The sequence below is a fragment of the Phycodurus eques genome, chromosome 13 (genome assembly GCF_024500275.1).
Source record: "Phycodurus eques isolate BA_2022a chromosome 13, UOR_Pequ_1.1, whole genome shotgun sequence".
Lineage (NCBI taxonomy): Eukaryota > Metazoa > Chordata > Actinopteri > Syngnathiformes > Syngnathidae > Phycodurus > Phycodurus eques.
Window position 1 is genome coordinate 26,014,631 of NC_084537.1, and position 21,279 is coordinate 26,035,909.

Genomic DNA, 21,279 nt, shown 5'->3' on the forward strand with positions numbered 1-21,279 from the left:
GACGCAGGCGCCGCTTCCAACTCATCGTTTCCTTCTAAATTAAGCACATTTCCTATGTCATACATTAACCGCTACATGTATAACACGCACCCCCAAAGTTGACCTCAAAATTCTGGAAAACCCTTCTACCCATGTATAATGCATTTTTACAATGCATGATTTTGCTTCTACCCATATGATCAAAACATGAAGTATCTGTATATTGTTAGTTTTTTTTTTCAAAGAATGATTCTTTAGCTAAGCACTTTATTTCAACGCGTAATCCTTTTTTTAAAATGTACTTGCTCTTATTTTGAAATTAACAGCACCACTTTTATTTAGTAAATTAGAAAACACACAGAATTTGTAAGATGGGTACAATTCTTTCAAGAAAACATGAAGGACCAGGCGAAACACATTTAATTTTATTTTAATGGGATTCAAATTAAACGGTCAAGTATTTCCGAAAAGCATTATCATTGAACAAAACATAACCATAAAGAAATGAATGACGGTTGTTGTTCAGTAACTGGCATCCGGTCAGTGAACTATTCAGTGGCGCCTTGGCTTTAATGTTAACGCACACGACATAACAGCTAGCTTCTATCATTCCAATTCTTTTTATTTATGATTATTTCTTTTTAAACAATATCACATCTCCACCTCCGGCACGGCACGGTGAGCGACCGGTTAGCACATCTGCCTCACAGTTCCGGGGGCCGGGGTTCAAATCCCGGCCCCGCCTGCGTGGCGTTTGCATGTCCTCCCTGTGCCTGGGTGGCTTTTCTCCGGGCACTTAGGGTTTCCTCCCATATCCCGAAAACACGCACGATAGGTTCATTGAAGACTCTAAATTGCCCGTAGGTGTGAAGATGAGTGCAAACGGTTGTTGGTTTCTGCGTGTCCTGCGATTGCCTGGCGACCGGTTCAGGGCGTACCGCGCCTCCCGCCCGAAGATAGCTGGGATGGGCTCCGGCAGCCCGCGACCCGCGTGGGGAGAAGCGGTAAAGGAAACGGATGGATGGACATCTCCACCTTCATTTCTGGCTATTGATTCGTGTGCAAATGTAGATCTTTGCACCCTCCAGTGGCCAGAGGGTGAACCGATTCATTTTACAGCACTCTCTCAATTCATCTCGAATTGCGGGGAGAAATCAATTCATCAATATTTTGACCCATCCCGAGTCGGTTGCAAAGGTAAACAGTCGTCCGAAAAAGAAATACTCAAGTAAAATACCGGACGCCCGGAAGATGGAAGTATTTGCACTTGTTTAGTGGGGGCGTCGGGGGCCAGTGTGTTGACAGCGCGGGGCCGCAGACTGTGGACTCGCAGTAAACATCGCGAGTCACTCATTTACACGCCACAAACACGCAGACCGCGACGACCGCCGCACCGACGCCAGCGAGACGCCAGCGAAACGCCAGCGAAAGACATCCAAACGCCAGCAAGTACGAAGTCGTCTTCTCTGTCTCCGTCACTCTTGAACAGCCTCAGACTCCAGTTGAAACGTTTGCGTTGAAAGTGGATCACAAGTTGATTTGGTTTCAACGCGGCTCAGGAGTGGAGCTGAATTCAAAGCGGATCAGAAGTTTCATTGCGCTGATCCGGGAGCCGGTCTTTATTTGGGTCGAATGTGGATGCGATGTTGAGTTGGAATGACAGAGGAGCAGAAAATGATTTGGGTTGAAAGTGGACTAGAAGTTGATTTGAATGACAAAGCGGAACAGGTGTTCATTTGGTTTGGAAGTTGATCCGGTATGAAAGTCAATCAGAAGTTTATTTGGATTTAAAATGTCTCAAAAATGGAATGGCGTTTGATGGTGAACTAGAAGTTGAAAGTTGGAGGAGAACATGATCTGGAACGAAAGTGGATCCAATGTGTATTTGGGTCGAAAGTGGATCAGAAGTGATTCTTTCCATTTTTAGTGATTATTATTATTCCCATTATTGATGATTGATTGGGTTGTATGCTTTATGTAGATTTCTTGATGTTGAGTACTTCGTTAGAGCGACATGTTTTTTAAGGGGCTTCATCAATAAAGCTTCAGCAAGGTTGAAAGTTTAAAGAGGGTTCTACCGTCCAATCAGAGGCCTCGTATCTCCCCGTTAAGCAACCGTGAATAGTCCCCCAAAAAATGTAATAAACATTTTTGGCAGTCGCGTGGCGTCAACTGCATCGGTTGTCGGCCCGTCACTTCCGGTCGGCCACGTTTGTCGTCCAAACGCTGAGCGCCTCGTGCGATTGGCCGCAGGTTCCGACGGACATGCGCCGCCGCCGCCCGGCCGTCTGCGCGTGCCTGACGCTCGCCATGTGGGCGGCGTCCGCCCTCAGCCTATCAGGTGAGTCCCCGGCGGACGCGCGCCTCGGCGCGAACTGAAGCGGCGTGTGCTTGTGCTGCGCTGCAGTGTTCTCGCGGACGCCGGACGCTCACATGCTGCTGCGCTCGCGCCGCGCCAACTCCTTCCTGGAGGAGCTCAAGCAGCCGTCCATGGAGCGAGAGTGCGTGGAGGAGACGTGCGAGTTCGAGGAGGCGCGCGAGATCTTCAAGGTCCGAGAGGCCACGGTAAGAAGGCCGCGGCCCGTCACCAAATCGCCTTTCCCCACCAAAAGGAACGGAAAAGCCATGATTCCGCTCCAGCCGAACCCCGAAAAACAGAACATTTTGTGTTTGTCTTTTTCAAGAAGCAAAAAATAGCACGCCATCATGGCATCATTTTGCACTGACTTCAACTAACATCATCATTCAACAGAATGCAAAGCTTCCAACAGTTGGAGCATTATGATTCCGTGCTGCAACTCATTTCATTGTGCCGCTCCTTCTGGTGTGCCCGCCTTGGCCACCGGGAGGCAGTATGACACAGTCACGCAGACACAAACCAAGAAAAAGAGACTTCTACTCCTACTCACTAAGTTGCTGTCGTATTAGTCATTTTCCGAAGAGGATAAAGAATATATGCCTGTGACTACAGTATTATCGGTGTACATGTGTTGTTCCACCATTTGTGTTCAATACCCATTGCTTAAAGCATAGGGGTCAAACCCAAGGCCCGGGGGCCAGATGCGGCCCGCCACATCATTTTAGGTGGCCCGCGAAGGTCAACGTCCGTGATTTTTGCTCAAATCTGTACCCAAATTCCAAATTGTCAAATTGTCATCAACAAGAATGTTGAGGTAGTGCATTTTTCTGTGACCAAACCCTTCTTCCACAGTAACTTAAGCAATACTATTTCAAAACTAGTTATCCCTCAATTTGTGTAATTGTGTAATGGTAATAATATGTTTTGGTGACGATATGGTTTCACTGTTCGCACGGCCCTCTGAGCGAAATCATAACTACATGGCGGCCCGAGACAAAAAATGAGTTTGACACCCCTGCCTCTTAAGGGTTCTAAAAATCGCACCTATCGATGCTAACCGTTAGCCTGTCTATGATGTTCTGCATTGCGTGTTAGCATTAAGCTAGCGGGCCGTTGAACGTAGTGTGCTTGTTTTAAAAACATAAAATGTAACTCGCGCTTTGTTTTCTGTTCAACTTTGGAGTAAACTTCAGCTGAGAGTAGCACTAAAGCCCTTGGAGCCTCTTTTTTGATTATTCGCCAAAGTTTTGCTTCTCGCAAAGCGAGTTGAGTTCAATGCCGCCACACAGCGCTCGTACGTCAAGTCTGCGCTTGCAAGTCAAAGCAAAAAAATAAGAATCAAAAAATAGAATGAAAAAATGTGCGAAGAAAGAACTCTGTAATAACGCCAAGCTCAACCGAGGGCCGCACGGGGTCAGGGGGAAAGACGTGTCCGTTTCTTTCACCCGTGTGTGATTCCTTTTTTGGAAGGCGCAGTCCCGCTGGTGCGCACTGCTTACACTCACGACATGACACAACGGTAGAAAACATTCACCTCTAAAAATCTGGAAATAGCTGAGTTCGTGAATGACGAACCATGAATGCGTCGACTGTACTTTTTTCACATGATCTGTTAAGAAATAAATGCTTATTTCTATTATTTCTTGGACGTTAATGCAAGCAAACGCTGAGGAAAGAAAAACAAAAGTCAATCCCAGAAGGGGGGGGGAGCAAAAAGCGCTCTTAAAAAATCTCACTGTGATTTTCTTTTTCTGTCGGTGAAGGTGAAGAAATGGATTCAAATCAGATTTGTGTTTGAAATAAAAAAAATAAAGAAATAACAATAATAATATGGCTTCCAAAAGAAAACCTTTTTTGCAGGCAGTATCGCCCAGCCCTAGTTCAAACACACAAGTGTAAAAGTAGTAAATGTTGCATTCAGGAACACTTGGAACAAATGGACTCATTGGCTTTTTCCAGCTGGAGTTCTGGACGGTGTACAGAGGTGAGCCATGAAGACAGGGCCAGTGATGCAAAGCATTATGGGAAAGGAGGCGATGCCTTGTGTGCGTGTGTGTGCGTGTGCGTGTGCGTGTGTGTGCGTCTCAGACGGGAACCAGTGTGAATCCAATCAGTGTGTCCACGGGAGGTGCGTGGACATGCTGCAGGCTTACGTGTGCAGCTGTAACCACGGATACGAGGGGAAGTACTGCGACCACGGTGAGTTCGAGTCAGCAGGACAATACTAATCCATCGTAAAAAAGGATTATTATGAGGATCATGATATCATCCTCTTGGAGTCAATGTTCACTCTTGCGCTTTTGTGAAAACGCGCGTGTGTGTGTGTGTGTGTGTGTATCCTGGTGGAAGTGGATGTATTTTGAAACGCTTTCCCAACGTGACAGGCCCAAAAAAACTCCCTGAGTGGCGCCCGCCGGAACGTTGGGAAAAAATGACCCCCGACACCGGTTTCACCGCTCAACGCGAAATAGGGCGGACGCCGCAATAATAACGCAAGGCGCAAAAAAAGTCTCAAGAATCGAAGAGGAAGTCGGCCATTTTGGTCTTTCAATTTGGCCAGTCGCACCCATTTGAAAAATGAGTCCCGACACCAATTTGATGATTTCGGTTTGAAGCAGTTCCACCGTTTGGGGTGAATTCCATGTCGCTAGCCACGTGACAAGATTTCCCCCAAATGCGGAGTGAGGTCGGATTGGCCACTTCCGATCGTGGACCTCTTCGACGGTCCGCCATCATTCGTCGGTCCCGAGTCTCCGAGAACGACAAAGCGATGTTGATCCAGCGGCTCCAGTTAGTCCCTAAAACGCGCTATCAAAATGCTTCCGTAGCGATCGGGGAGTCGGCACGATGAAGCAACTGCGTTTGCGGTCATTCGACATTCCCGACACGATTTTCCCGAAAACGATAGCGTGTCAAAATGCAAAATCTGCAGCAAACATTGAGAAAACGGGATGACATTTTTTTTTTGGTACGCAAATTGTTTTGGCATGATTTTCGCCCCCCGAAGCCGGTCCAAAAACGGCTTCGATCGATGACGATTTTGTACGAGTGCAGTTGAACAGATAAGATCAAAAAGCTTCAAGCTGTTCATTGGTCAGTGCCGCTTGAGGTTGACCGGGAAACTGACAACCAAAAGAAAGAGAATTGTGTGCTGGTTCCCACGTCGATGTTTCGGGACTAAAACCTTTCTCCCGTGAAGCCGTTTTTGTATTTTACATCACGGTCGCAAACGTCAGCAACTGCGATCATCGGTTTATTCTGTCAAAAAGCCGAACCGCTGTATCAGTTGATTAGCGCAGTGTACATTTCATCATTTGAGTTCATATCATCCGCGGCCTCACATGTTGTATCGAGAATGGACAAAAACGCGGAGAAGCGGAAGTTCCCGGGTTCCCTGCTCCCTGCGATTCCACTGTTTTAGCGACGGCACGGCTTCAGTATCGATGTACTTCATGCAATTAGGGAAGTCCGGATTTTGAGACGAGTTTGCAGCTCGAATTCTGACGATTCCGTTTTCTCGACGACGGCGCCGCGGCTGCTCTCAGCTCGATCGGCGACCAACTGCAGCGTGAACAACGGCGACTGCGAGCACGAATGCACGGAGAGCGCGGACGGCCCGAGGCGGACGTGCGGCTGCGTCGCCGGCTACAAACTGCACGACGACGCCAAGAAGTGCGTCCCCAAAGGTCAGGAAAAGCACACCCACCGCCACATCGGCTCGAAGGAGCGGACTTGACCGGCGTCCGGTCGCGTGCGCGCAGGGCCGGCGTCTTGCGGGCAGCTGCTGATCGGTCGCTCGTCCTACACCGGGCCCGTGGACGGCCTCATGCCCTGGATGGTGGGCGGGGAGGTGGGCAAGAAGGGCGAGAGTCCCTGGCAGGTGAGTCGGAGCGCGCGCCAACGCCGCAGCCTCGCCGCCTTCACTTGCGATGACGGATGAGAAAAATAGTCACGATATTCATGTCCCCGTTTAAGCATCGTAATAAGAATAGACTTAAAACCAGCCCCACTTCAATCATAGTCATAATAGTAGCAATGATAACAAATGTCCCCACTTCATCCGAATAAGACTAGATTTACAACCGTCCCCATTTCATAATCATAGTGATAATAATAATAACAGTTAGAGCGACAACTGCACCCATTGAATAATCATCATCATCGTAAGAGATTTTTCACTTCATTAAATTTGTTACGTGACCCTCTCAAATCATCTTTGCCCATTGAAATGAATGCAAATGCCATCGATGTGTTCCCGCCCCCCAAAAAAGCAAAACCTTTTGGTTTGTATTTTTCGGGAAGGAAAATTCGGACCTTGTAAGATTGTACTTCATGAAAACACAGTCATAACATCACGAAATAGAATATAAAGGCTGAAACAGTTTGCGCATCATGATTTAATCCTACAATCCAATTCAATGTGCTGTGCCCGCCTCGGCCACCAGGACGCAGCACCGTATCTATACAGTCACGCAGACGTAAACGAAGAAGAATCTTCTTCCGCTACTACTGTTAGCGAAACGCTAAAATATGAGTCGTTCTTCGTAGAGGACAAAGAACATACGCCTGCGGGTATTGTTAGATTATCTGTCTATATGTGTTGCTCCACAGTTCTAAAACGATGCCTCCCGATGCTAACCTTTAGCATGTAAATGTGGTGTCCCCGCACACGCTAGCGTTCAGCTAACGGGGCTCTCGCAACGCAGAGCCGCAGTAATTCCCGACGTGTCGTCGTCGTCGTCGTCTTTGTTGAGTCGACTTCATCCGGGAGTGGCGTGAAACGGCTCGAAGCTCCTTTTTCGAAGCTCCTATACCGAAGCGCGACTCGAGTCGAGTTCACGGCCGCCGTGCGGCGCTCGTATCTCGAGCCGGCCGGCGCAAACGTCATCCGTTCGACGGCTCGTAGCTCGGCTCACGCGGAAGTCAAGGCGGCGCCGCGTAACGAATGAGTAACGACAAGGCGGCCGGCGTTGTGGCGTGCAGGTCCTGCTGCAGAACGCCAAAGGCCGCTTCCACTGCGGCGGCGTTCTGATCGACAGGAGCTGGGTGCTGACGGCCGCCCACTGCCTGGAAAACAACCTGCGCTTCCGAGTCCGACTGGGTGAGTCCGCCGCATCTCCGCTCACGCGCACCGCTTACACTAACAGCGTAGTACGTGTCAGCGGTGACAGTTTGGCGGGCGACGTTTCTATTCTTTTTCCAAAAAGGACGGGCGACTTGAACGCTTCTTTTCTTGATTTCACTTCTCTCCTAAATGACAAATGTTTTCATGTACTACGATGACTTCAAATCTGCGGACTGTTTTTCCTAACGCTTCGACTTTATTCCTGAAAACCTCGGGGTGCTGTTTCCCCCAATAATAGCACAACTCCGTTTTTTCTCCATAAAACAGTCTACGACTGTTTCCGTAGCTTGTGTCACAACATTCGGACTTTTTCCCGTGTCTGCTATCTGACAAATATTTAGGCCAACTGCGCTCCCGCATTTGAATGTCGCCGGTCGTAGCGCGATCCTTTCCTCGGGCGCGACTTGTTGTGAAACGTTTGCGAAGCGGAACACTGAATGCGCGACGGGCGCCCTCAGGCGACTACGAGCGTTTCCGCGACGAGGGCACCGAGGTGATGCTGAAAGTCAGCAGGGCCTTCCCCCACCCCGACTACGACAGCGCCACGGTGGACAACGACATCGCCCTCCTGCGCCTGGAGAGCCCGGCGCCCCTCTCCGAGTACATCCTGCCGGCGTGCCTGCCGGGCCGCGGCCTGGCCGAGCGGGTCCTCCACCGCAACGGGACCCAGACGGTGGTGACGGGCTGGGGCAAGGAAAGCATGGAAAGTCAGCGCTTCAGCTCGGCGCTCAACGCGATCCGGGTGCCGCTGGTCAGCCGGGACGTGTGCGCCGCCCGCATGTCGCACAACATCTCGCGCAACGTGCTGTGCGGCGGCGTCCTGGGCCAGAGCGCGGACGCCTGCGAGGGCGACAGCGGCGGCCCCATGGTGACGCGGCACGCCGGCGCCTGGTTCCTGGTGGGCCTGGTGTCGTGGGGCGAGGGCTGCGGGCGCCTCGACAAGCTGGGCATCTACACCAAAGTGTCCAACTACAACGAGTGGATCGACGCCGTGCGCCAGGACTGGGACAAGAGCGCGCACCCGCCCGAACCCTGACGTGCACCTCAATAAACTGGTTTACGCTCGACACGCGCGCGTTCACCTCTTTTTGTGAATTGCGATTCACCCGAACCGGAACGGACAACTTCCGCTCCGGTGTCGGGCGTGGGTCCTCCAGCCTTCTTTTCGAGTGCAAAACGGCTGCTTCAAAACTAAACGGCTGACCCCCTTGAGACTTTTCGTCCACCCGGTTTCACGTCAATCGGCGAAATTCATTTTCTTCTAAATTGACGAGATTGTCGGTCAAATCCGAAAGTCTCGCAGCCTTTTGGATTGAAACGTCTTCAACGACAAAGAGCGACGTTGCCTTCGTTCTGCTTTTGCGGAGCGTTTTTATTAAGTCACAAGTCAGTGAGAAACTGTCGTTGCTTGAGAGAACCAATCCAGGGCCGGGTCCAAGTCACGGCCAACTCGCCGGATTCGGGTTTTCGGGGCTCCCGCGGGACGACCGCGACGCTCGCCGCCTCCTCGGCTCGTCTTCGTATCGCCGCGGCCGAGGGCGACGGCCTTCGCTTTCTGTCGATGACAAACGATTCGAATTCTAATCTCGGTCACAAACCCGCTTCTGATTGGGTCTCGTTCGGACGAACTGCCTACAAGGAGGTCTTCCGATAAAAGCCCTGCAAGTTGCCCAAAATGGCCGATCTGCTGTTCAATTTGGCTCACGTGTCCCGTTACGACGGACACCAAATTTCATGTCGACCGATATAACAAACATTCCAGGGGGCGCCACTGAGTGACTTTTGGAAAACCCTTGGTTTTCGGGGTCCCAAACAGAAATCCGCGCAATTTCCCGAGGTCGGCCGTCTTGTTCACCTTCAGCGCGTCCGTAAGCGCCACCTGCCGGGTGCTTCGTGAGGTCACGAGATGCGACGTCGCGAGGTAAGCGGCGCACGGCCGGGATGCGGCCGCCGTTTCGGGCCTCGCGGTGGACGGCGTCGGCGCAGGCGTCGAAATGTCGGTAGAGGTCCTCGTCGGGGCGGTCCCGCACGACGGCGGCGTCGGGAAAAGGCTGCTGCCGCGTCACGTCGATGCAGAGCGTCAGCGCCCCCCGCCGGACCAGCTCGGGACTGCGGGCCGGTCACCTCGCACGGACGCTGCGTGGCCTTCCTCCTCCTCTTCCTCACCGTGAACAAACACACTAACAAATGAAGCCGGCGACACACGCACGAGCACCCTCGCGTCGACTTCCCACAGCTCTGACCTTCCCGTCTCAGATATCCGACACCCTGGACCGGTCGCCAGCCATTGTCAGACACACGATGGAGCGGTCGCCATTTCCTGTGTCTGGCCCGTCTGTTTTGGAGCAAGAAATGTGCTTCGCCTTGCGTCAGGAAGGTGCCACAAGTGTGGCGACCCCTGCTGCTACCAGCGCAACAACGCACTCGCTTATCTTTCCACGATTGAGGCTCTGAGAACCAAATACTCACACGTGGTCTTCGGGGGTCACGTTTCTTTCCCGCACTGCCGCTGGGTCCTAAAGCCCGTCTTTGACACACAACATACACACGCTTTGGTGCGCCTTCCAATTCAAATGCTTATTAAGTAATGAGGAGCAGGCTGAAAACAAGATTTGAGTCATTTTATTGTAAATTCAACACGCGCGCAAACGGCAAAATGTTGAAGTTGAGTCGAACGAACAAAAGGCTGCTTGTTGTTGTTCCTTCACTCTTCAGATCAATCAAGTTCCAATTCAAACTGGATTCTTTTGAAAGTCACCTGATTCTTGTCATCCTTCGATTTTCATTTGTTGTCCTTTATTATGGCAAAGCTGGAAAACAAACAAGCAAAACAAAATGTTTACTCGACCGAATATTTGGATCCATTTGCGAACTCGTCGCGCGACACTTCGGAGCCCGGAAGTCGACGTTTGCAAATTCCGTGTTGGCCAGGAAGAAAAGAAAGACGACGACGCACTCCGCTGGACAAACGTTGATGCTAGCTTTAATGGTAACACTGACCGCTCGCCATCTCGCAGCCCGGCGACAAACAATACGCGTTTGAACGACCAATCGGCAAGCCGGCCGCTTACTCGTCTTCCGAAATGTCGACGACGACCGCTTCGGCCTGGACAATCAACTTCAACAGGCCCACTTCAATAAGAAAGTCACTAGAGGGCGCCAGAATGCAGCCTGACGCCTCGACGCAACGATACCGCCGCCCGATTAGTTTTTTTTTTCTTTCTTTGCGAATCAAATGCCAGACTTGCCAGGCAAAAAAAGTCATCGCAATTGCAGTAACAGCAGCTAAAGTGTGAAATGGTGCCGGAAGAAAGTGGCCGACGACATCCCGTTGTATCTTTTGATGTCGTTTGGGCGACTTCGAACTCGCCAGCGCAAGTTGCACACACACTTTACGTCGCAAATTTGAGATTCGTAAGGCGCGCGAGCCACTTCCTGCGTTCCTACTTGCGACATTTGCAAGGCGCATGTGCGCGAGACACATAAAGCGCATAGCCGACTTATTCATTTGTCCTGGCAAGATACGTAAAGCGCTCGCTCCACTTTTGTATTTCTTATTTTATAAGGCGTGTGCGCGTCTCAGAAAGTGGCACCCGGGAGATTCGCAAAGCGTGTTTGCGACAAAGTCACGCTCGTGAGATACGCGAGTCATGTGTGAATCACGTGACCTGTGCGTGCCAGTCAGAAGTTGCGTACACGTTTTAAAACGTGCGGGCGCAACATCAAAAAATTCAACATTCATGTCGTCTCCCACGGCAATTTTAATAGCAATTGTAGCAGTAATGTCATTCTAAGCACGTCACGTGTCACGGCGTTTGCGTGTCTGCCTGCAGGTGGCGCAGGGCGATAAGAGCGTGAGGCGCTAAGCTCCGCCTCGTAGCACGCGCGGTCAACCCGGCGCGCCGTGTGGTCTTTCAAAAGCAGGAATCGCACGCACGGGGCGCCGTCGCGGTCGGCAACTCCGCCCGCGGCGCGCCGGCATTGGCTGCGGCCGTGCGGCAAAAACAAGCGAGACGATGGTGACCGAAGTGGCATTTTTCTTCACCCGCAGGCGGAGAGCGTGGCAGGGGCTCACCCTGCTCGCCATCCTGTCTCTCCATGTCGTCCTCGCCCTCCAGCTTCTCGGGGCGACCGCGGGTCTTCCTCCTCTCGATCGTGCGCCAGATGCGAAGGACGCGGCTGCGACTTACTAAACTGCGCTGATAAGATTCGCAAGACGCGTAGGAGATCCCCACGCGACTCACTAAGTCGCATCTCGTGAGCGCAACTTGGCGAGATATCGAGCGCAAGCCCAACTTATTAAGTCATGTGCAAAAGATACGTAACGCCTGCGTGCGACTATCTCGGGAAACCGGCAACCGCGCCTCAGGAATCTGGCGACCAAAGCGCCGTTTTTCACCTGTGGGGGCAGCGCGGCGTCGGGCCGAGATCAGGAGTGGTCCATGGGTTCGCCCTGCTCTCCGTCCTGGCTCTCCATCTCGTCCTCGTCCTCCGTCTTCCCGGCGGCGGCTTCCCGCGCGCCGATCGTCCGTCCCCCGGCTGCGGGTCGGCGGCGCAGGTGGCGCTCCATGGAGGCTTGGATGGAGGAGACCATTTCCTGGAGTTTGCGGCGCTGCTGCTCCATGAGGGCGGGGTCCAGGCCGCCGCCGTCCTTCATCGTCACGAAGCCCGGGGCCACGCGCACCAGCTCCCGGCCGGCGTCCTCGGGGATGTCCGACGGGTCGGGGGGCCCGCGCGACACGCTGGCGCTGAGGTCCACGCCGCTGCTGTGCTGGCGCGTGATGGGCCGGCGGTCCGGCGGCGGCGGGGGGGAGGCGCCGCGGCTGCCCAGCGAGTGGCCTTTTCCCTGGAAGGCCTGGACAGCGTGCAGCTGCTCCTTTTTGCGCACCACGCCGCCGCCGCCCAGTCGCAGGGCGCCATGCGCCGGGCTGCCCTCCCTGCTGCCCCCCCCGGAGGCGTCCGAGCGCAGCCGCGCCAGCGCCTCCTTCACGCGCTCCTCCACGTCGGCGCGCACCTCGAAGTGGCCGGCGGCGTCCACGCACAGCTCCACGCGCGCCTCCGCCGCGTTGTACACGAAGGTGCGCCCCGTCAGGTGGGGCAGCGTGCAATGCTTCCCGTTCATCAGACCTACCACACACACGCACACGCATGTCAGAGACAAAACCAGGTTTGTTCCCCGCATACTCGCAATTCACAACTCGTGGACTCACCTATTTGCCGATTTTGTACTCAGGCCAAAGTGCTGTCTAATATTAAACTATTGCTTTGGCACCACCTTGTTGGCATCTTGGTGCCAAAGAACCATGTTGAAGCGCTTCAAGTAGTGCTTTGCCGCCATCTTCATCATCTATAGGCAATTATAAACCTTTTTAGGGGGGCGTGAATTACTAGTGGATAAGCCTGTCACGATAATTACTACAGTATATCGACTTATCGTTCCAGAAACAAAATGGACACTGTAGTTTTCCTGAACTCGATAAATTGTCATTGTTGTGGCGAACAGGAGGGCAAGTTGGACGGCTGTGTCGTTAGCCGCCAGTGGGCTCGCGGAACGCCGGCGGACCGGCGTCGGCTCCGTCCAATACCACACAGCCTCGTTGCGTGTGCCGAACGTAGCGCACAACAGGCACTTAAGAGAAAGTTAACTGTTTATTATGTTCGCTAACCTGTGAGCTAAAAAGCTAGCGAGCCAAGGAGCTAATCAGTTCGCTTGACCGCGGCGACATTGTTTAAAAACGTCAGAGCCTCGCTCGGAGTTGTTGCGTGTTAGTCCCCAATTAACACACACAGGAAAGTAAAAGGTGACCTTCCATCAGAATCCATTTTGAGGAGGTGAAAATGTGTCTGTGACACATTTTACGGTTGACATCTATGCGGTTTGTCGTTTGACTGCCTTTGAGCAGCCACGGGCGAATATAGGCCAACGTCTGGACGCCGCGATGTCGTACCGCCCGGCCCCCGAGACGGCGTCCCGTGCCGTGCTCTCCTATTTGAGACTTGTTCCGAGCCTTCCTCACAAGTTGGAACGCTGCCTTGCCAGTCCTCGTAATATACAGCAGCTAGAGCTTGTCTCCTGTGTAAAGTTATAATCATCGGATGACATTTTATTCTGCTATTGTTCTTAGTCGCTTTTTTGATTTTGCTCCGTTCTGTCTTTTATTTCTGTCATGTGTTTCTTCTCAAATCTTCTTCTGACTGACTTTCATTCTCTTTAACGCCTTTTCTAACTTCCCCCTTACTAATCATCGCCACTTCCTGGTCCACCACACTTGCCTCTTCTATTCTCCCTTCTCTCTCATTTTCCCCATTCATCAACTCCTCAAAGTATTCTTTCCATCTATCTAGCACACTACTGGCACCAGTCAACATATTTCCACCTCTATCCTTAATCACCCTAACCTGCTGCACATCCTTCCCATCTCTATCCCTCTGTCTGGCCAGCCTGTAGAGATCCTTGTCTCCTTCCTTAGTGTCCAACCTGGCCTACACGTCCTCATATGCCTCTTGTTTGGCCTTTGCCACCGCTACCTTTGCCCTGTGTCGCATCTCAACGTATTCCTTTCGCCTCTCCTCGGTCCTCTCCGTGTCCCGCTTCTTCTCGGCTAACCTCTTGCCTCGTATGATTTCCTGTACTGTGAGGTTCCACCACCAAGTCTCCTTCTCTCCTTTCCTGCCAGAAGATACACCAAGTACTCTCCCGCCTGCCTCTCTGATCACCTCGGCTGCAGCGGTCCAGTCTTCCGGAAGCTCCTCCCGTCCACCGAGAGCCTGTCTCACCTCTTCCCGAAAAGCCGCACAACACTCGTCCTGTCTCAGCTTCCACCACGTGGTTGTCTGCTCTGCCTTTGTCTTCCTATTCTTCCTCCCCACCACCAGAGTCATCTTCCACACCACCATCCTATGCTGTCTAGCCACACTCTCCCCTACCACCACCTTACAGTCGGTCACCTCCTTCAGATGACATCGTCTGCACAAGATGTAATCCACCTGCGTGCTTCTACCTCCGCTCTTGTAGGTCACCGTATGTTCCTGCCTCTTCTGGAAAAAAGTGTTCACTCCACCATTTGCATCCTTGTTGCAAGGTCTACCACCATCTGCCCCTCCAAGTTCCTTTCCTGGATGCCGGACTTACCCATCACTTCTTCATCACCGATGTTTCCTTCACCAACATGTCCATTCCAATCTGCACCAATCCCGACTCTCTCTCTGTCCGGGATGCTCAGAACTACTTTGTCTGGCTCCTTCCGGAATTTCTCTTTCACCTCTAGGTCCCATCCGACCTGTGGGGCGAAGCCGCTATTCACATTATACATAACGCCCTCAATTTCAGGTTTCAGCCTCATCACTCGATCTGATACTCTTTTCACCTCCAAGACATTCTTAGCCAACTTTTCTTATAAAAAAAACCCGACTCCATTTCTCTTCCCATCCACACCATGGTCAACTAATTTAAACCCTGACCCTAAACTTCTAGCCTTACTGCCTTTCCACCTGGTCTCCTGGACACACAATATAATCAACCTTTCTCCTCATCATCATGTCAACCCACTCCCGAGATTTTCCTGTCATAGTCCCAACATTCAAAGTCCCCACATTCAGTTGTACGCTCCGTGCTTTCCTCTTCTCTTTCTGCCGAAGAACCCCTTTTCCACCTCTTCTTCTTCTTCTTCGACTTCGACCCACATGAGCTGAATTTCCACCGGCGCCCTGCAGGTTAACGAAGGCGCCGGTGGCCGGGCCACGACCGATCCGGTATGGGATTCTTTGGATGAACGCTCATATTTGTTTGGCGAAGTTTGAAGCCGGATGCCCTTCCTGACGCGACCCTCTGCATTTATCCGGGCTTGGCACCGGCCTACAGTTTGCACTGGCTTGTGCCCCCCATGGGGCTGCATTGCCCGGGCGTATCTAATAAAGCCTCTTTACGTACCCATGTCCTTCTTAACGATGTTGTAGAAGACTCCGCCCTGCTGGAACAAGTGCGGCAGCTTCTTGGCGTACGACCACACGTCCTCGCCTGCGACAACAACAGCAAAGACGGTTAGCTTAGCACACGCTAACAGAACGTTCAGCGTCAGGGAGGGCTGGCCCATCAACCGATTTGATTGATTAAGCCAAGTTTATTTGTCAGGACTGGGTGATGAACCGATTAATCAACAACAAATCGATTCCCAAATTAATCAAAGACTATTTTGATCATCGATTAATCATTTCGAGACCTTGTTGATCTTCAAATTGTCCAAATTGTCTGTGTTTCAGCCTCTCAACAGTAAATATTCTCCAATTTATCTCATCCTCCACGAAAGTAGACCAATTATCTTTTGTGTTTTTTTTCAAAATAAGACATTCCCAAATATCTACTTATACTTTGGAAAACAATCAACAACACTTTTGACAATTTTGTGACAGATGTTACGGACCAAACCCGGAACTGAATCCTCATCATTTTATGGTTGCGCATTTTCTGCACTGTCACTTTGAAATAATGTCCTGGCTTTGACTAAAAGGGATGGAAAATCATCGAATGCTTTTTATCCAATTAATCAAAAAAAATAATCAACACATTCATCGATTATTAAAATAATTGTTAGTTGCAGCCCAAAAATAAATGAATCTACATACGTTTTGACAAAAGGATTTTTTTTCCCAAGAGGAAGATCTTATTCTTTTTTTATATTTTATTTTATTAAAAAAAAAAAAAAAAAAAAAAAAGAGATTGTATTTGAACACCACTAATGCCCTGACAAAAGGGATTTTTTTTCCAAGAGGAAGATCTTATTCTTTTTTTATATTTTATTTTATTAAAAAAAAAAAAAAAAAAAAAAAAAGAGATTGTATTTGAACACCACTAATGCCCTGACAAAAGGGATTTTTTTTCCAAGAGGAAGATCTTATTTTTATGATATTTTATTGTATTAAATTTTTTTTTTTTTTTTAAAAACAGAGCTCGTATTTGAACGCCACAACCGCCGTGCCCCAGCGTCACGACGCTTGTGTGTTTATCAAAGCGCAGCGGCGACCTCTGACACGGCTGGCGGACCGGACGGGAGGCGTCCAGATGCCTGATTCAGCAAACACACACACAAACAGTGATAAGCTGCTATGAGGACCAAAACATGGAGTCATTGTCACCAACTTCATCATCTGATCAATAATCCAACTTACTTCATGAACCTTATTTTGGAAGACACGCGGCATTATTGAAGTTCCCTGCAGTAAATTGAACTTCATTCTTACCCATCAAGGTCGCCAGCAGGCAGAGTGAGGACATCTCAAGGTCGATGCTGTCCTGAAGGTCTCGCTCGCTCATCCCGGCCGAGGAGACCTCGTCCTCGCTCCCGGCGGGCCGGGGAGGCGGCCGGGCCGCTGGTCCGAGGGCGGGCGGGCCCTGGTCCTCGGCGCCCCTCAGGATCTCCAGTGTGACCCGGTCGCCGTGCCGCAGCGCCACCGGCTCCTCCTCCCCGCCGGCGGCGGGCGGCGGCAGCTCCTTGGGCGGGAAGCCGTAGCGGATGCGCTGCCGGGCCGGCGCCACCCCGAAGTGCTCGGCGATGCTGCCGCGAAGCTCCGAGTAGGAGGCGCGGGGCCCCAGGGTTAGCGTGGCCGTCCTGCCGTCGCCGGTGCTCACGCGGATCTTCTTCTCCCCGCCGGACGGCGCCGGAGCGACCGAAGACTTGGCAGGGGTGGCCGGCGCCGAAGTCTCAGGGGAGCGCTCCTCGGGGTCCGGCTCGACAGGCTCGGCGCGGCGTCGCTGCGAGACCGACGCCTGCTCGCTGATGCTCTGCTGGAGGCTGCGCTCGGCCCGGCTCATGGTCAGCTCCTCCTTGTGCAGCGTCTTGGCCTTGGGCCCCGTCAGGATGATTTTGGAGGGCGGGTCCTGCGGCGGCGGGTCGGGCGGTCCCTCGGCGGCGGCGCCGGCCAGGCGCCGGACGTGGGCGCCGTCCACCGACACGGGGTTGTACTCGTCCGGGTTCTTCTTGGCGGTGTGACGCAGGATGGTGTTGACCACCTTCTGCACCAGGATCTCGCTGCCGAACTCGCCCGGGAAGTGCTTGGTGACCAGCTTGGTGGCCACGTCGTACACGTTGCTGTTGAGCGCCGGGTCGCCCTCGTACTGGAACCAGTGCACCGTCTCCCGGACCGGCCGGCCGCCCCACTCCAGCGTGATGGGGAAGGCCTCCGGGAGGTTGTCGTACTCCTTGCCCTCCCAGAAGTGCTTAAAGCCGCAGCCGCACTTGCCGCCCTGCGAGCGCGCGTTGGTCCGGTCCCCGTCCAGGTAGACCACCAGGCCGTCGCCCCGGATGTGGCGCACCGAGGTGCCGTGGCACCAGTTGCACGTGTTGAGCGAGCTGAGCTTGTAGTCGGGCAGGAGGGCGTCGCTGCGCGGGTCATAAGAGCACACCACGTTGTTGAGCGGGAAGCTGTAGTTCTTGTCGGGCCGCAGCCGGCCGTGCGTGGACTCGGCCAGGTCGTAGAGCTTGCCGCCCGGCACCAGCCAGTCGGGCGGAACGTGGAGCTCTGAGAGGGCGCCGCAGATCAGGCAGCGGTGCAGGCGGTTCTCCGCCACAGACTTCTTGGCCGCCTCGGTCACCTCCTCGGGCTGGATGCCGATGACGCCGGTGCGGCGGTAGACCCACTGGTGCATGTCGGCCACCAGCGCCGGGTGGATGCCGTGCTTCTCCATGAACACTTCCTCCATGGCGCCCACCAGTCGCATGACATACTTGTCCTGCAGGCTGCGGTCGCCGCCGATCACGCAGCCGCCGTCCGCCTCCAGCTTGATGTACTTCCTGATGAGTTGCTGCGGGACCCCCCAGGCCTTGGGGAGCAGGTGGGCAGGGAGCCTGGGCAGCGCCGTGTTCTTGATGCCCACGAGCGGTATGTAGTGGTTGCGGCCGGAGCTGCTCCAGGCGATGCAAATGGGCTTGTTGAGCTTGTCGTCTTTGGCGCGGCACCGCTCCTCGGCCACCAGGCCCGGCAGGAAGGTGGCCGAGTAATCTCCGGAGCTCCTCATGCCGCTCAGCGAGTCCAGCAGGACGATGGGTCGGTGCAGGACGTTGGCCAGCCCAAAAATGTGGATGTTGCGCAGTCCCAGCGGGACGCCTTCGGGCGGGACGAACAGCGGGTCGCACTCGTTGATGATGTCCTCCCACTCCGCGGCGTCGATGAAGTCCTGGAAGAGGGCCTTGTAGCGGCCCAGGTTCTGCTTGAAGTTCTGCTTGAGGTTCTCCCGCAGGGCGTGCCAGAAGAGTTCCCGGCCTACCAGCGCCCGCGACACGGCGTGCACCAGGCAGTGTCCGTCTCCGTCCACGTGGACGGGAATGAGACACTCCCGGTTTGCGTTGGCCCGCTTGATCTCGTCCAGGGTGTCGTGGAGGTAGAGCAGGCTTCCGGAGCGGTCCTTGCCGTAGCCCACGGTGGACACGTGGTCCGGCTCGATGAGGAAGGCCCGGTCGCCCAGCAGCGAGCAGTCGAACATCTCGCCCTGGTTCATGTCCCTCAGCAGCTTGGCTTTGCCGCTCTGCTTGTCCATGCCGTAGCGGGTCAGAACCGGCGAGAGCAGCTTGCAGTGGTAGTTGGACAGCCCCATCACCTTGACCAGCTCGGTGCCTTTCTTGGGGGCGCCGGTGACGCCCAGCAGGGCGTTCCTGAGCAGGTTGTGGAGCACCACATCTGGATCGGTTACCTCCTGGACATTGAGAAGGTTCTTCTGCTCGTGCCGCTGGCCGCACTCGGTGCACTCGATGCTAACGGAGCCGTGAGCCGGGAAGAACAGGCTCGCCTGACACTTGGGGTCCGGGCAGGTGGCCGACAGAATGCGCTTGTCTTTCCTCTTGGAGCTCTGCTGCAGCGACATGTCGGAACGAGGAGGTGGTCGCGTGAAGTCCGAGCTTCACAAAGACACGCTCATGGCGGCGCCGAGTTGTCAAAACGCTGCTAGCGAACAAGACCAACACGGAAGCGGCTGTTTTTTCTCTAGCCAGCCACTCGCCTTGCGAAACAAGTGACGTCGCGCTGGTGCATTGTGGGTGTTGCAGTTCTACTTGAACGCGACGTCGTCCAAACGTGGACGAGCCACCGTACAAATACTCGCTCCGTTCGCGTCGGTGAAAAACGAATGAAACGACGAAAAGTGGCGTGTCGCTCGAAAAACGCGTCGTCGACGCTGACTCTTTTACACGGACGACGTCATCGTGAGTCCGTCGACGTTGACCACAATGCAACGCGGCTGGCGGCGTTTTGTTGTATCAGGAAGTGAAACGTCGCGCACAAGTCACCAGTGTTCTGTTGTGTTGTGACTCGCAGTTCATAGTCTGCGTTCTTTAACCGGCGCCGTCGCATCCAGATACTACTCGAACGCTGCGCTTTGTGGCTTCGCTAAACGCAGAAAAGACGAGCTAAGAGGCTAACTTAGCTTAGCTTGAGCGGAGCTTCTCGTTGTTTGTCCCATTTTTGCTGTTCACGGAGCACAAGTTGGCCTCTTTTTTTCTCTCCTCGTTTCACACAGCAACGAGCACACGCACACACACACACACACACACACATTGAGACCCGCCCGCTGCCGTGACGTCATCGAACGAAGCTTCCCGTCTTTGTTACGTTCATCAAAATAGAAATCACAACAGTGGTCATTTTATCGTTATATATCATCATTTTGTACATGTTTGTATGTTATCAGGATCACAGTAGTGTGTGCTACAGTTTCATCCACTAGATGTCGCACTATTGGGAAATCAGGTCCTTATTGCCATGGCAACCGGGAAGGCTAGCAGTTACGTTTATATATTCTTTTAAGCGTACAGTATTAATTTAGGTTCAAATATTATTTTTAAATAACTTGAAAAAAATATGAAAATATTCTGTCTAATATGCTCTCAACGCAGTTTGGTGAATGTATATATTGTTGTTGAGTTCTGTAATTGTCTATCGTCTTGGGGGCAGTGAACGTTACGGCGCGCGTGCACGAGGGAGCGAGTGGACGGCCGTTGAGAAAGGAAACTCGGCCACCGCGCTCGTTCATCTTGCTGGTTTGCACAGTAATCGTTTTTCTTTGTGTCTCCGGTAGTTGGAGCCGCTCGAGTACGACAACAGACAGTCAGTCAATTGACAGAGAACACTTGGGAGACAGAAAGACATTGACAAAAAAAAAAAAAAACACTCACTGAGCAATAAAGGGTTGCTAGGTATCTGGTAATGCCGGTACAGTTTTCATTTTTTTTTTTCAATTGTGCAAAAACATGCAGAGTCCTCTAGCAATTAGAGCGGTTCGAATGACTAATCTCGCAATAGTCCGGCGCAATGAGCATTGTGCAAAGGGCGCCGAGACGTCGACGAGTAGCGCGATCTTCTGGGACGATGTCGATTGTGCAAATGTTGCAGATTCTCCTCAGTCAGTGTGCAAGTGGTGCAGATGCTCCTCTGGCGCGAGTGGCCAGTATTGGTCAACACACAACACGCTGTCTCATTTTCGTTTTACTCTTGGCTTTTAAACACCAGTTAGCGTGTCTGATGTGACCTCTGTTTTATGTGTACTGTGGATTTTATGGTTTTATTTTGATTTTACTGATTTTATTTTTATGTACTTTTTATCTCATTTGATCTTTATCCTAATTTTGTATTTTTGCTGTGTTTTTATTGTGTTTCCCAGCACTTTGGGAACATTGTGTTTGTTTAAATTGTGCTATATAAATAAAGTGGATTGGATTTTATTGATCGTCTACTGATTGACGTCATTGTTCAAGAGGTAGCCCCGCCCCCATCCGGTTGCGGAAGTCTGCAGCGAAAAGACTTTTATTGGAACACTGACGCCCTCCACAGG

At 52.5% G+C, this 21,279-nt stretch overlaps 2 protein-coding genes across 2 annotated transcripts; one reads left to right on the forward strand and one right to left on the reverse strand.

Moving 5' to 3' along the window:
* Window positions 1-2,244: 2,244 nt before the first annotated feature.
* proca (protein C (inactivator of coagulation factors Va and VIIIa), a) lies at window positions 2,245-8,499 on the forward strand. The gene is made up of 8 exons (XM_061693956.1): window positions 2,245-2,320; window positions 2,387-2,544; window positions 4,298-4,322; window positions 4,427-4,537; window positions 5,884-6,024; window positions 6,100-6,218; window positions 7,322-7,439; window positions 7,922-8,499. The coding sequence occupies exons 1-8, from the start codon at window positions 2,245-2,247 to the stop codon at window positions 8,497-8,499; spliced, it is 1,326 nt and encodes a 441-aa protein (XP_061549940.1).
* Window positions 8,500-10,083: 1,584 nt separating this feature from the next.
* Window positions 10,084-20,012, reverse strand: vcpip1 (valosin containing protein (p97)/p47 complex interacting protein 1). Its single transcript, XM_061693932.1, has 4 exons — window positions 16,701-20,012; window positions 15,394-15,480; window positions 11,863-12,590; window positions 10,084-10,273 (listed from the first exon to the last, which is right to left on the reverse strand). The coding sequence occupies exons 1-3, from the start codon at window positions 19,315-19,317 to the stop codon at window positions 11,893-11,895; spliced, it is 3,402 nt and encodes a 1,133-aa protein (XP_061549916.1). The 5' UTR covers window positions 19,318-20,012; the 3' UTR covers window positions 10,084-10,273; window positions 11,863-11,892.
* Between the last annotated feature and the right edge of the window lie 1,267 nt (window positions 20,013-21,279).